The sequence below is a fragment of the Enhydra lutris genome, unplaced genomic scaffold (assembly GCF_002288905.1).
Source record: "Enhydra lutris kenyoni isolate GAN:26980312 unplaced genomic scaffold, ASM228890v2 scaffoldscaffold68, whole genome shotgun sequence".
NCBI classification, from domain to species: Eukaryota; Metazoa; Chordata; class Mammalia; order Carnivora; family Mustelidae; genus Enhydra; species Enhydra lutris.
In genome coordinates, this window is record NW_019154152.1 from 7193026 (window position 1) to 7209388 (window position 16363).

Here is a 16363-nt window from a genome sequence, read left to right on the forward strand (position 1 = left end):
AATGAGCACCAGATAAGTGCCAGGCACTATTCTAAGTGTTCTGCATTACATTAAGTCTCACAACAAACTGAAGATATAGGGATTGTTATGAGGCCCACTTTACAGCTGAGGAGGCACAGAAAAGTTGAACAATTTCTCCAAGATTAGACAGCCAGCAAGTGTTGGTATCAAGATATGCTTCCTGGGCAGTGTGACTCTGCTTCATGGCTTTACCCATCAGATGACTCACCCACTCTGAGAACAGAAAAAAGTCTGAGCTCACAGGTGAGGGCAAGCAGGAGTTTTGGGTACAGAATGGTAGTAATAGAGCAAAAATCAAGACAATTTCTAGAGAAGATCAGAAAGGTATTAGCAACACTAGAGAGCTGGAATTCCAATTTCATAGTCCTAGTACTAGAATAATCATTAATTTATATCTCCATCTCCATTCTCTAGATGGCATACTACTTGACAGTAGAAACTGTTTTCAACTTTTCATCGCAATTCCTAGCAAGTAGATACCCAGTAAATTGTTATTGAATAAATGAATGAACAATGAACACAATGTGGAAAATGATCATGGAAATATCTGTATAGACAGAATGTAGGCACAGTGAGCCCCATTCAGAAGGAATTTAGATACAAAGACTACATACTCAATGATATGGCCTCATACAACTTACACAGATTTAAAGAGTAATAAGGGTTATAAATTACACTCATCATCTTCCCCTATCCCAAGCTGTCTCCTGAGGGGGCGCCTGGTTGCCTCAGTGGGTTAAGCCAAGCTGCCTCCTTTTATCTGCCTCATTTCAGGAAATGACAAACCCGGCAGCATGACCCAGGAATTCGGAAAAAAGTCCTTTAATTCATCCCCAAAACTTGATTGTTTTTCCTCCTAAACACCAATTCAGTGTCATCATCTACATCCCCACCACAACTGCCTGTAGATTCTGGCTTTTATTTTCTCTGGCCTGTTAATATTGCAGGAACGTGATTCTGGTTTTCTTCAAACCATCCGTGACTTGTGTGTGATGTGATAGCAACTCCAATTAAGTTACTCACCTGCTTAATGTCTTCCAATCACTGCCTACTGTCCCTGGTATCTGCTTTATTTTTCCAGTTTCAGTAGTGTTCTTTTCCCTACACAGCTGATGCTCTGGTTACACAAAAGTACCTTCTGTTGTGTACATATATCATGTCTCTCACTCCTTCTTATCCTTGTGCATGTGGCTCTCTGCTTTTGCAAACCTCTTCCTGCAATTATGTATAATTTCTTCTCATCTTATAGGTCTCAACCGAAGCATCATTTTCTTGTGAAGTTTCCCTGTGCTCCCTTGGTGTAATCAAGAGATTATTCTTAGGGCACCTGGGTGGATCAGTCAGTTGAGTGTCTGACTCTTGATTTTGGTTCAGGTCATGGTCTCAGGATTGTGAGACCTAGCCCTGAGTTGGGCTCCATGTGGAGAGTGGAGACTGCTTGGGATTCTTTCTTTCCCTCTCCCTCTGCCCCCCGCCACGACACCCTACCCCACTACACTCTCTCTCTCAAAAAAATAAAGGATTATTCTACCCTCTTAGAACACTTTGGATAAAACTCTATTAGAGCACTATATAATTTTGTATGTGTGCATATATTTATATTATCTAATTATTAATGCCAGGAGTAAAAATCTATTCAGTCATCATTGTATCTTTTGTACATAACAGAGTCCTTAATAAGTGCTTGCTAATTAATGTAGCCTATGATTTAATTATTTTTAGAGCAGTTTAATGATGCTATAGCATCTCAAGTTGAACTTAAAATTAAGTATAAGGCCTCTGACCTTGTGTGTGTGTTACAGATGGTACATTCAGTTTTGTCTTTCAATATATATTTATTTCTAATGTTTTGCTCTGTTCTGAGAACTTATTTTAAAAGCTTTATTATAAGAGCTTTGCATCACTCACTGTGCCACAGATGTCCACTCCCGTCAAATATTTAATCAAAACTTTTCCTAGGACAGAGCCATGACTCTGGAGCATATCACTTAAACTATATCCCAAAATGAGTTGACACCAATTTTCTAAACTCCACTTTTTGGGCTATTTGGCAAAGCTATCTTTTGTTTTTTTTTTTTTTTCTATCAGTGACTTTAAATCATTTCAAACACAAGTTGGGTATAAATAAACAGTTTTATGTACTGTTTGAGAATTTCCTAATGATACATAACCAGATGATACTACTTAGACACTGGTCACCATGTAACAAAAGGCTAGAAAGGTTCTCAGAAAGGGTTCTCAGGCCAAAAGTTCAGATGTTATCAAAGAAAATCTCAGTTAAGGAGCAGAGATGAGCTTTCCCTTTTCTTTCAAACCACATCCTACAGAGAATCTCTATATTTAAGTCCAATGAGGATGAATAAGGGCAGGGACAGGGGCAGGGGCAGGAGCTCAGAACCCCACTTGCTTGGCTTTCACTTTTCCCCTGTCCCCTGAAACAGCTCCTTCATGCTTCTTCTTAGGCCCTTATGCCTGCACAAAACAACATGAATGCATGATTCAAAACTTTTCATTTGCCACCCTCCCACAGCTGTAATTCCATATTTTCCTTCCTCTGTCTTGATTCTTCTCTAATCATCCCTTTATATTGCCTTCTTTTGATCTCCTTTCCTTTCTTTCTCTTCTATTTCTCTCACCTTTCTCTTCAGTTTTTACATTTTGATCTCTTTTCCTCTATTAAGCAGGGAAGAGTTGGTGGAGGGGAGGTTGCTGGGACCTTGTTGTAAAGAACTAATCTTCCTGTAGCTTTATGCATGTAATTGTGGTTGTCGGGATGTTATCAATGAAGTGTAATATAGCTACTGCTTTACTACTGGTCTTGTAAGCACAGAGCCTTGGATAAATGTAGTTGTGTTTGTAGCCATCAGAGGGGGAGAGAAACCTATGGAAGCAGAAGTTATACAGAAACTTAGCTGAGGTGGTCTGGCAGCTACACTTCTATCCAGAGTATCTCTTTTCTGTGGTAACATCTTGGATATTCCATGCACTGATTCAACAAGAAAGAACTAGATAACATAACTATGAAAACTTTGTGAAACTAGGGTGCCTGGGTGGCACAGTTGGTTGAGATTCAGGTTTCAGCTCAGGTGGTGATCTCAGAGTCCTGGGATTGTGTAGGGAGTCTGCTTAAGACTGTATCTCCCTCTACCCCTCCTCAACCTGCTCTCTCTCTCTCACTCTCTCAAATAAATAAAAACTTCATGAAACTCTCACATAAATGATAGTTTGGGGCCACATAGTTATAACAGCAAGGACTTTAGAGTTATAAATTCAGAGTTGAAGTTCTGGTTGTTATTTTTTATCTGTGAGACACAGAGCTACTGACATGACATTTTCTGAATTACAGTTTTTTCAAATGTAATATGACTATTATTATAGATACCCTAACCATGTGAAATTAGATTATATATGGGCAAATGTTTCCACCATTCTAAAGCCCAATGCGTATATTATCAGTGTTTTCTATCTTTTCCCAGATTACTTAATTTGTCAAGTCTTATAAAACTCCATGATTTTTTTTTTTTACCTGAGACCTCTGATCTTCTTTCCTGTTTCCTAGAAATATGTCAAAGAAAATATATTTTCTTGGTAATAAGCCATCATCCTCTTTACAAGAGAGCTCAAGTCTGTGCTCTGTCCACTTTGCTCTTTACTTACCTCCTGTGAGTGAAATTTGTTTCACATTCCAGAGAACCCCTGGTTTGTATCAGCTGCTCTAGAGTACTCTGAGACTATATCCAAATGAGCAACTCCAGGGGAGTCCTAAATTATGGCTATATCTGTGCAAATCATTTCAGAAAATCCCTGGATTGTGTGTCAATTATTTCAAAGGTACTCTGGGTTGTACCTGTCTCTGTCCTCATTGGTGGTGAACTCTGGTGTTCTGCCATGTCACATTCTCAAAGAAGCTTTGTCCAGGGCTGTATCAGACACCCCAGGTAAATCCTGGGCCGTGGCTGAGTCAGTCTCTGTAAAGAAGCCCTGTGTTGTGCAGCATTAGTCATTCCAAAGAAGCTCTGAGTGGACCTATGTCAGTCACTCTAGAGGATTCCAGGCTGGGTCTCAGGACTATTTTGGTCCCTGGTGTTTACTGTAATAGAGTGATTTCCCCAATGCTTCCTCTTCCTCAGGTCAAGTCATAGGTTCACTTTCTGACAGGTGTGAGTTTTGAGGAATTCCCGGGAATTCATGAAGGTTCTGCAATCTCATACAGGGAGGAAGATCTTTGCTGCAGCTCCAACTTTTCCTGCACTCATGAGGCTACAAGAGCAAAGGGAGAAAAACTCAGGGTCTGTCTATTCTTCGAGGTTTGCACCAGAGAGAGATTAGAAAAGCATGCCAGTATTTTTTTTTCCCCTCAGCTTTATTGAGACAATTGACATATAACACTGTTTAAGGTATATAATGTGACGATTTAATACATGTATTTATATTGAAATGATTAACACAATAGAGTTAGTTAATGTGTCCATGACTTCACAAAATTAACTTTTTGTATATGTGTGTGGTGAAACATTTAATATCTACTCTCTTTGCAACTTTCAAGAATATAATACAGTAATATTAATGATAGTCACTATGCTGTATATTTTATCCCCACAACTTATAAATTTTATAACTGTGTTTGTACCCTCTGACCAACATCACCCTACTCCAACCCCGGATAACCGCTATTCTACTCTCTTTTCCTTTAAGTTTGGTTTTCTCAGATTCCACATTTAAGTGAGATGATACAGTATTTTTCTTTCTTTGTCTTTGTCTTTTTCTTTCACTTAGGATAACGCCCTTGAGGTCCATCCATGTTGTCCAAATGGCAGGATTTCCTTCTTTGTTATGGCTGATGAATATCCCATTGTATATATCTATACAAATACCACATTTTTAAAATCTTTTCATCTGTAAATGGACACTTGGGTTGTTCCAATGTCTTTGCTATTGTGAAAATGCTACAATGAACATGGGAGTGCAGGCATCCCTTTAAGACAGTCATTTCATTTCTATCATGCCAGTATTCTTTTACATCTCCCCACACTTTTGATTCTCACTGGTCTGATTCTTTGGGAGTGTTTCTGACCTGAATTCAGAAGTTTTCAGGCATGGAGAGGAGAACTCATTAATTATCGTCTAAGCCAAGTGGAGAATATTAATGAAAATCATAAGCAGTTGGTTGGAGGTGCTGTTGGTTGAGGAGCTATTAATTCCTGATTAACATGAAAATAAGGAAGTCTGACTAACAGTCTTAAAATCTTAACCCTTCTGGAATAAGATTGAAGTTGAGGGATAAGATGATGGTCATGCTTTGAGATAAAATTTTCCTAAGCTGATTAGGGCTTCATCCAAAGACTCTAATGTATCTCTGAACATTTCTTATAGTTCTTCTGAAATAGAAATTTTATTGCATGTTTCTTACTGAAAGTGGTAACTATATCTGACTTCTTCATTATTTTTTGCCTGGTATTTGGCATAGTGTCTGCAAATATGTGGGTGAATTTTTGTACAAGCCATATTTAAAATACTGACCTTCTGCATCATCCTTCACCTACATGACCTGAGATTTTCCACTGCAATTAATTAGGATGGTATGTTCATCTTGCAGTTTGGGGTAGGGAAGTGTAGCATACTTCCAACAAAAGTGATAACAAAGGTGACTCAGTGGATAAAAAGAATAGCTATTTACTCTCCCCCCGATAACCTTTCTCTTTGTCTAGTATATAACATAAATTCCTGTTAGTTCCCCTATTTACTTAGAATTACAACCAAAAGTAGTGCAAGAATAGAAATAGCTACATGACTTCTCTCTGCCATTCTTCCTCTTATCCTTTCTCTCTTCTCAGATACTGAGTACTTGCATTTGGAGGAGGAAAAACTGTATTGCAGGCTTCAATGGCCAATGAGCAGATGCACAAGGTATACTTTAAATGTTTGTTCCTTCAGTCAACAAATAATACTTGGATGCCTAACATGAACAAGGCAGTGGAATTTCAGTAGGAAATTTCACATTGTTCTTGTCCTCATGGAACATGCAGTTTAAATGGGAAGACAGATATAAATGAACCATATAAAAATATAAAATTACAAGTGTGATGGATATGTAACTAGGAGAAAATGATGTAGCTACAAAAATAGCACCACTATTTCCCATTTCCCTGGACATAACTCTGAGCAGGAACTTGGATTACAATTTAATTAAGTTATGAGCAGAAATCCCAAAATTTCAGCCATGTCTTTATCTAAGACAAAAGCCTTTCAAAAAAATATAAATTAATCATCAAGAGCTATTTTCTCAGTCCCAGCAACCCCAAAGGGGCCTCTGTAAAAGTGGAAGGTGAAGTAAAAAAACTATCATTGCCCTATATAATGGTGTGTGGTTCTTATTGTGAAAAATAAAGATGCCTTGAAAATGATGAGTTAAATAAGGAAATATTTATTTCATACTTATGTGTTTGACTCCATTGTTTCTGATGACCAATGCATATCTTGGGAGATGAGTTTGGATTTGTGTGTTTGATTCAAACTACTCAACTGGAAAAAATAAATGTATCTGAATTCGCATTGCTTGGTAGATGTTGAACTTGGAAATGTTGATTTATGTTGAATGGAGCTCTAGATCTAGGATTTCAGTAGTTATTTTTTTCAATGACCATTTTTTAATGTTTGGATTAGAGATTTAGGAGTTTTTTCTTGACCAAAACACTCAGATGATGAATAGCACTTCTGAAGGGCAGACTATAGTAGACACTGCTGGAGTTTCTCTTCAATCTTCCTTGGTCATTTTGACTAGCTCTGAGCATCTTTTGTCAACTTCTGAAAGCTTTACTTCTAATAGCTTGTACCTGAGACCTTCAGAAGAATCCCCCCAGGTCAATGGAAGAGAGTGGCACCTAGGAGTTTTAATTCTCACTCTTCCCTACCTCCCAGTTTGCCAGGAGCCAGTAGATGACTGGAATGGAAGTACAGAAGCCTACTTTTTCTGACACGAAGCAGAACAAACTAAACTTTATTTATTCTCTGGAGTTCTCTGCTGGATTAGGCTAGTCTGGGATTGCACCCCAAATTATATGTTTGCTTAGTTTCTTCTCCATTCCTGCTCTATTTTCCCCACTAATTTAATGATTTTTCCTTAGTAAGTCACTCGCACTTGAGTCATTGGCTTCCATCTCTGGTTCTGGGATAACCTGATGAAAACAACTGGTCCCAAGACAAGATCAGTTACTGCAGGTTTGGGGAAGATGTTTTTAAAAGGTGAAAAGAGGTTCATAACAGGGATACGAAGGAAAAGGCTTGAACTTTCTGGGAAAAAAAATCTCTTTCATACTTCTTTTATGGATCTCCTCCAGACTTTCAGAATACCTGTACTCTACTGCAGGAACTGGTCTTGCTCTAGAATCAGATCTTCTCTCTTGAGCACTGTGTTTCTTCACATGCAATCCAACATATCCTATCAATTCTTCCTCTAAAAATTATTTAGAATTAATTTCTACTGAAACCTGATAAATTACATTCTCTATTCCAAGTCACCACCACTTCTCAACTGGATTACCCATTCATTTATTCATCTTTCATACACTATTGAAAAATTGGAGAATAATTTCATCATAATGTAAAGTTTGTATTGGGCAAGGCAAACCAGAATAGATAAAGTAATAACTTTCAACACTGAAGCAAATGTCATAAGACCTTGGCATCCCTTAGTTGTTTTCAAGAAAATTTTAGAAGTGTGCTTGTGCTTGAGGCTTTATTCACAAAGAGAAGCATCTATTGTTTTGTGCAGCTTTTGGTTCCTGGCAAGTGGCAGTGACTCTCATGACCATATAAGGGCTGCCCCACTGGTTCAGAGCATCACACCATCTGCATTATCTCAGCACCAAATACTCTTTTACTAAATAAACCATCACTGACATTTTCATTCTATTGCTACTATGCATGTTAAATATCTACTGTGGCAACCTTCAGTGTCCCTGAACTGCATGTCTGAGCAGTCTGTGTTGTCTCTCCACATACCAGCTGTGTTTCTGTTAAAACTCTGGCTTCAGAGTTCCATATATTCTGAGTGGTCTTCCCTAATCCATTTTCCCATAGTATTTTTGGTATAGAGTTTTTCAGAACATAAGTTTTTCAGGAATTGCCTGTGTCATATAAAACAAATACTTGTGCAGTTTTCATTTTCAAAGAGTTACGGGTACACTGGGGGAAAAGAAACATGTAAAAACAAGTACAGCATAGTGTATTCAAAATTTAATTTATCTGTTGATAAAATTGGAATAGATACATGTAGCAGAGAATAATTTATGGTTCTTGAGGGATCACAGTGAAGACTTTGAAAGATGAGATGGCTCTGTCTAAAATAAATGGAAAGCACCTTTCAAGTAGAGAAAATAGAGTATAAAACATCACCAGCTGCTAATCACCTAAACTATTAACTCAGAAGTCTGAATGAAATTCACCATTTTCTCTAATTTACTCAAATATTTCTTCCATATTCTTCAAAATTTATTTCCTTCAAATTCAAATTTGAGTAATTTTTTACCTATTATATGAACAAAATGTTTGATGACATATGTTATTGATGTGGCCGTGGGGAAAAAAAGAACACTTGTAAACTGCTTGTGGGTGTATAAAATGTTACAATCAGTTTTGAGGGAAATTTGCCGATATATAACAACATGATACATGTATTTACCCTTTCCTAAATTTCTAGATTTCCATCTGTCTGATATACTGGCAAAAATATTAAAATGCTTATACATAAAGCTATTTTTTAATGCATGATTTGTAATTATAAAAGATTTGTTAAGTAAATGATGGTATACCTAGGAAACAGAGTACTATGAAACTACAAAAAGAATAAGAAATATTTTTTGGTTAAAGAAGAGCTATGTTGCAGTTAGCTAGATCCTTTTTAAACTTTGATGAAAACAGAATCACAAGACATTAAGGAGGACATGTGTTGTAGTGAATAGAGGGTATTATATGACTGATGAATCACTGACCTCTGCCTCTGAAATTAATAATACATTATATGTTAATTAATTGAATTTAAATTTCAAAAACCAAAATCACAATAGGAATTTATAATATTACTTCAACAAGGTTTAAAAACCTGAGTATGGGATAGAGAGAGAGCCCACAGAAGCTCAGCTCATTCTTCCTGGCAAAAGTAGAATAAGGAATAAAATGATTGTGGGAGTTATAAAGGTGTAAGTATGGGGATTATCAATACATTTTCTTATATTCATAACACATACCAATGAGCTTAGAAGAACTGCTTCAAGGGCATGTGAACTGAAGTAAGACAGTGATGAAAGTTATGCATTGGGAGGGGTCATAGGATTTTCTATCTGATGAATGAGTCAGAACTGTTCAAAAAGAAGAGAATGTGACATGATGATTTTTACTGATTTTGTCCTGTAACTAAATGTGTTCTTACATTAGGATTATAAGCAGTTCTATACTGTTCATAGTGTGGACACAGGAATGTTAATATCTGGGATTACTTGGCACAGAATTGTTGGAATACCAACAAGAAAAATAAAATAAGCCTACCATGAGCAGAGGAGTTTACTAGGTGGTAGCAATAGGTCTTACTTACTTCTATGCTCTTTTCCCTGCACTGAGCTTCAGCAGCTGGGTTTCATCACAATAGAGATGTGAAAAGAGGCAGAGGAATCCCAAATAGTAAACTGATTGCTTCCCATTCAGTACACTGACTCTTCTTAATGTCTATGGGATGCAATTTATAAGGCCTAAAGCCTTGTGGAAGATCCAGCCAAGAGCATTCTTCACCTCATTATTTCTCAGGCTATAAATGATGGGGTTCAACATGGGAGTCATAACAGTGTAGGACAACGAAAGCAGCTTTTTGCTCTCAGGAGAATTATTGGATTTAGGCCGGAAGTAAGTGAGGCTTGAAGATACATAGAACAGGGAGACAACAAGGAGGTGGGAGGAGCAGGTGGAGAAGGCTTTATGCTTCCCTTTAGCTGATGGAATCTTTAGGATGGCAGCAGCAATGCGAGTGTAGGAACACAGGATCAGCAAGCAGGGTATCATAACGATCAGAATGGTTCCAACAATCGCATAGATCTCAAACAGTGTTGTGTCTGCACAGACCAGCTTCAGCACAGGTGGGCTGTCACAGAAGAAGTGATTCACCTTGTTGGTGCCACAGAATGGAAAGCTGAAGAGCCACGTGGCCTGCACAGTAGCTATGGGAAAGCCTGGAAACCAGGAGGCAATAGCGAGTTTGGCACGGGTCCTTTGGTTCATGATGGCTGGGTAGTGCAAGGGACTGCAGATGGCCACATAGCGGTCATAAGCCATGGTGGCCAGGAGGAAGCATTCATCTACTCCAAAGAAGAAGAAGAAATACATCTGTGTGGCACAGCCAAGGAAGGAGATGGTTGTGTCCCAGGCAAGCAGGGTCCCCAGCATCTTGGGCACAATGACTAGGTTGAAGCCAATCTCCAAAAAGGACAAGTTCCTGAGGAAGAAGTACATGGACTATGCAGCATGGGGTCAGCTAACGTAACCAGAATGATGAGGCTGTTTCCCATCATTGTGACCAGGTAGATGATTAGAAATGTCAGGAAGAGTAATGACTGTACTTTGGTAGGTAAGGAAGAGAAGCTCAAGAGAATAAACTCTTCAACTCTTGTCCAGTTTCCTCCAGCCATAGATATAGAAAAGAATCCCCAGTTGTGGTCATGGAGAGAGATTCTTGATTGGAAGTGTCAAAATCTGGGTTTGTTTTTCAGACTCTTTTTTAGTGTCAGGAAAAGAGGCAAGGTTGGGATCTCAGCTGGATGAAGAAAGGCCTTGTATTGTCTCAGAATAAAGATACAAGGAAGAATGGCCAGATCTTCAACTCAGAGATGGGCCTGGGCCAGATTCTGGAGGATTTGATATTTCCCCATTTGTACATTAATGTATACAGGAAAGTTATACCAAATCAAAGCCATAAGTCCATGAAGGGGCCATCGAAGGGCACATTTTGGGAGACGTGATATTCCTGAAAATACCTAACCTTTTGAGAAACAAGCCCAATGTTCATGATTTCATTAAAAACACATATATGTGGGGATGCATGGGTGACTCATTTGGTTAAGCATCTGCCTTTGGCTCAGGTCATGATCCTAGGATCTTGGAATGAAGTCCAGCATTAGGCTCCTTCCTCAGCGGGGAGTCTGCTTCTTCCTCTGCGTGTTGCTCCCCTGCTTAAGTGCTCTCTCTCTCTAGCAAATAAATAAATAACATCTTACGAAATCCCAAATACATGTACATTAATCAAAGACTTAGAAAAATATTTATAACTATAATGCAGAATAATGCATCCAGTAATTTTTCTACTCTTTATGAATCTTTCTTGCTGGCTGAAATTTGGGAGGTGAGTGAGGGGCTAGCATGTATTGAGGACAGTTAACACATGCTTGTGTTTTGTCCTTTTATATGTGCATTTTATAGATGAGGAAACTGATCCCAGAGAAGTTAAAGAACAGCAATTAAAGTGGTAAATCTCAAATCCAAACCACATTTGTTGGATTCCAGAGTTCTCAGATTTCCACTGGACCATGTGTCATTGAACTGTTCTGTCTTGATCTGAGGACTCATTAAGCTTAAGAAAGTCAAAATAGGAATTTCTGCAAATCACATTTTGTATTAGTTGTTTTTAATTTTCAATGTACTATCATATGCTCTTCTCTTGTTATCTTGGTAATCTAGAATATTGAATTCTAATGGAGGAATTATTACATGAAATTGGAAAATAAATTTAAAAAGAATTGGATATGGTTAGGGAACTACTATACAAAAAAACAACAAGCTTAAAAACAGAAATAAAAACATTTATTAAGAACAGTACAAACCAGAATTGAAACAAAGTAGAAGAGAAACAAATATGTGGCCCTTGTTTTGGATATGTTCCATCAATAGACTTTTATTCTATGCTCAGCAACTTGGACCTTACTCCATAAAGAGAGCCACCTGAATATTTGAAGCACAGGAGGGACATTGTTAAAAAAGCCATGTAGAAAGATCACTCTGACATTGAGAATGGATGGTATAGAGTGGAAGTAATGGAGGGATCAAATCTGTATACCTGGGATCAAGAAGACCAGATGGTATGCTCATCCATCTCTTTCATAAATAATCCATTCTTATAATGGATTATAAGAATATAAGCAGTGGACAAACTAAGGAAGAGAGGCTCAATATTAGACCATGATGAGTAATATGAATTTCAAAGTTGTATTTGAAACTCCAAAACATCTCTTCAGGAGAAAATCATTTTTGACAAAGGATAATGATCAGACAATCTAAGATTTCTCTGAATCACTAAAAATTAAATGAAGCAATGTTAACAGCTTTGAGCTCAACATCAGAAAAACCAAATGTAAGTTTCAAAAATAAGTAAGTAAAAGGATCATTGATTCAACAAATAGAGAATCTTAATTAGAAACTCCTATTGTCAAAAGGAATAAATGGCACAAGATGGGATCGGGAGGGAAACAAACCATAAGAGACTCTTAATCTCACAAAACAAACTAAGGGTTGCCCAGAGGAGGGGTTAGGGAAAGGGTGGTTGGGTTATGGACATTGGGGAAGGTATGTGCTATGGTGAGTGCTGTGAAGTGTGTAAACCTGGTGATTCACAGACCTGTACCCCTGGGCCTAATAAAACATTATATGTTAATAAAAAAATAAAAAAAATAAAAAAAAGAAACTCCTACTGTCATTTAATACAACCCAGCCCTGTGCTTTTCAGAATAAGTAAATGTAGAAAGTCATGAGAGCTATGAAGACAATAATTCAAATTAATGGGATGAATCCAAGACATCAGAATAGTTGTTCCCTTTCTTAAAAAAGAATCTGAAAGGAACTGAAAACACATTGAATTGTTTTCAATATATACTCTCAAAAAAGCCCTATAGATATTAAGTATTGAATAAATAGTTATTAAAATGACAGTCATAGGTCAGAAAAGACCGTGGTGGCTGGGGTGGGGTGGCAGTGAGGATGGCAACCATGATTATCAAAATAAAAGGCTGTGAAGCATAGTGTTAGAAACTTAAGAAAACTGAATTGGTGAATTAGAATACAAGTTTGAGAAATTGTACTCACATTACTGAGAAAAATTTTGAAAATATGAAAATAATGAGATGAATAATGAAGTAGATTTTAGGAAATAAAATCAATTTGATAGGCATTCCAGAATGATATGACAAAGAAAAGAGAGGCAATACTCAAAGTACTAGAGGAAGAACGAACATTTCTGAGCTAAAGGAAGGCATGACTTTTTGAGCTGAAAGAATCTCTAGGTACATAAAAGGTTTATACAAACATTTCTTTATATTAGTGAAAGTTCTTTTTTAAACTTGAAGATAGGTAAAATTCTGTTAAGTAGCTGGACTAGAAAATGATAAAAATAAAATAAAATTAATTTTAAAGACCCCTATAAGCCACAACCAAACAAAAACTTTAGCCCAACTGCGAAGGAAAAAAAAAAAATCAGAGAACTCTGGTTCTAGGAAGAGGGGAGTGATGTGCTTTTCCTTATTCTTTCCACTAAGTATAACTAAAATCCCTAGACATTATATAGGAAAGGAGCATAAAAAGATTCTGAAAGATGGACAGAATTTGGAGGAGCCAGGTATCTCAGAACCCAAGGACAGTAATGGTAGTAAGTCCATTGGGATTTCATTTTGCCTCATATAACCCAGACAACTTTCTCAATATAACCTGAATATCTATGTAAAATAATAGCCAACACTACACTTGCAATTAAACACTTGCAATTAGAGCAGAGATTCTTCAATTTGGGGGATCATGCAATATTTTGAGATGCTGACAAAAACTATGGAATCTCTCTCCTTCAAAAAAATATATAATATTGTATGTATTTTAGAGAAATTCTCAGATCTTCTGAAGTCCTTCTGGGGACTCCCAACTTAGCTTCACAGTAAGTTTTGGAGATTTTGGTCAAAGCAATTAGATCAGGAATACAAATAAGAAATATTGGAAAGAAAAAGATAACATTATTATTAGAAAATAAAAAACTATCAATATTAAGTAATTCAGTTTGTTGGCTAGTTTCAGGATTGATATAGCAAATAAGTAGTTTTCTAATATTCATGAAAAAAAGTTAACTAGGGAGAAAGTTTCACCATATCATTAAAATACAGGATACCATAGAATAAGCATGTTAAAAATAGACATGCCATTATGGAATGTAATGTACTTACATAATGTTAGAAAAGTGTCTTAGACAAATTGAGTGCCATATTGTCTTTATGAAGAAAACAGTACTATTATAAAGATGCTAATTATCAACAAATCAAAAAATTAAATGGATTCCAAAAACATTAAGAAAAGCAGAGCAAGGGGTGCCTGGGTGGCTCAATTGGTTAAGCAACTGCCTTCAGCTCAGGTCATGATCCTGGAGTCCTGGGTTCGAGTCCCACACCTAGCTCCCTGCTCAGCTGGGAGTCTGCTTCTCCCTCTGACCCTCCCTCTTCTCATGCTCTCTCTCTCTCTCTCTCTCAAATAAATAAAACCTAAAAAAAAAAAAAACTGAAAGAGAAAAGTAGAGCAAGAAGTATATACACCAACAGATATTAAAGCATATTATAATACTACTTCACAATGTTTTATTATATTCTCTTAACATTAAAAAGTTTTATGTTTATTTGTGTGTGCTGTGAAGAATTGTACTTTAGGCAAATAATTGAAACAGAATGACTCCCAGCAGCAGTGCATATACAAGACAAATTGAATAAGCAGTTCTGGGGTAACTTGAGGGGAAAATAAATGTTACATTCTCACCTTAAACAATATACCAAAATATATCAAATATGGATGACTTAAGGGTAAATAGGAAGCCATAGTTGAATTTGAAAAAAAAAAAAAGGTATGTTAATATTTACATTAGCTTTTTGAAGGTCTTTTTCAGCATAAGCTCTCAAACAGAATCTAAAAAAAAATAAGATTCATTGATTTGAACATATAAAGTTAAATGTTTGAACATTTAAAGCCTAACATAGAAATTAAAGATGCATTCCAAATAGAGACAATATATATAAGATAAATTTCAAGAGATTGTTGCAGTTTATCCAGGAGAAATTTAGGTAAAGCTATAATCATTCAATTCACATGATCAGAAATCAAATGCCAAAAAAAATGAAAAAATGCTCAAAGTTATCAGAAATCAAATATAGTTTTTTTAAAATTTATTTTCAGCATAATAGTATTCATTGTTTTTGCACCACACCCAGTGCTCCATGCAATCCGTGCCCTCTCTAATACCCACCACCTGGTTCCCCCAACCTCCCACCCCTCGCCCCTTCAAACCCTTCAGATTGTTTTTCAGAGTCCATAATCTCTCATTGTTCACTTCCCCTTCCAATTTCCCCCAACTCCCTTCTCCTCTCTAACTCCCCTTGGGTGGTATAGTAAGCAATATCTTATTTTGTTTAGGGCTTTGAAAATTAATAGGGTCTCTCTAAAAATCAATTTGGCATAATTGTGTGAGGATTATTTACTGTTTATACATTTTGATGCAAGAACTCCCCTGGTAGAAGGAATGGAGGCAATGATTTTACATGTAAGTTTGTTCAGTGTCAATCATTAGTGATAACTTGGAAATAATCATTAATAAAAAAAAGAAATAATCGTTAATAGATAAACGAACGAATCATTCAACTATAAAGCATGAATTTAAGGAAATATCATGCAATCTTTTAAGTAATTTTGAAGAATATTTAATGCTGTAGTGTAACAATCACAATATAAAATTAAATGAAAAAAATAAGATGCCAACCCTGCACACACATGATAAATTTCTAATTTTGTAAATATATGCTTATAGAAAGAGGCTGAAAGGGTATATGCAAAATTTAAGTGATGTACTTCAAATGGTAAAGGGTGGTGATTTATTTTCTTATTTTTATTTCCTATATTTCTAAATTTTCTATAGGGAGCTATATTTGTTATATAATAGCAAAAAAAAACATTATGAATGAAAGTGTTGATAATCACACTGATGACCAAGCAGGCAATGTTGCCTCTCTAATAGATTTATGCTTTGTGCTTTACATTCATTCTCTCCTTTTCTTCTTACAACTATGATTTAAATGCTATCATTATCCTTTCTATATCAGAGATGAGTAAATGTAAATTCAAAGCAGACAAATAATTTTGTAGTTAAGAAACTTTTTAATTGCATGAAAATTAAGTGACAGAGCCACAATCAGAAAAATTTACAAGAACAATTATGAGGTTTTCAACAAAGCATACAGAACGAACATAACCTAAACTTTAAGTGTCACTTTGGTCCTTCTTCTGCTTCACT

The 16363-nt window shown here is 36.4% G+C and overlaps 1 protein-coding gene across 1 annotated transcript; it reads right to left on the reverse strand.

Moving 5' to 3' along the window:
- Positions 1 to 9741: 9741 nt before the first annotated feature.
- Positions 9742 to 10694, reverse strand: LOC111159510 (olfactory receptor 10A5-like). The gene is given in 2 exon segments (XM_022522033.1): positions 9742 to 10517; positions 10520 to 10694. Coding segments are annotated over 2 exon segments (951 nt in total).
- Positions 10695 to 16363: the final 5669 nt, after the last annotated feature.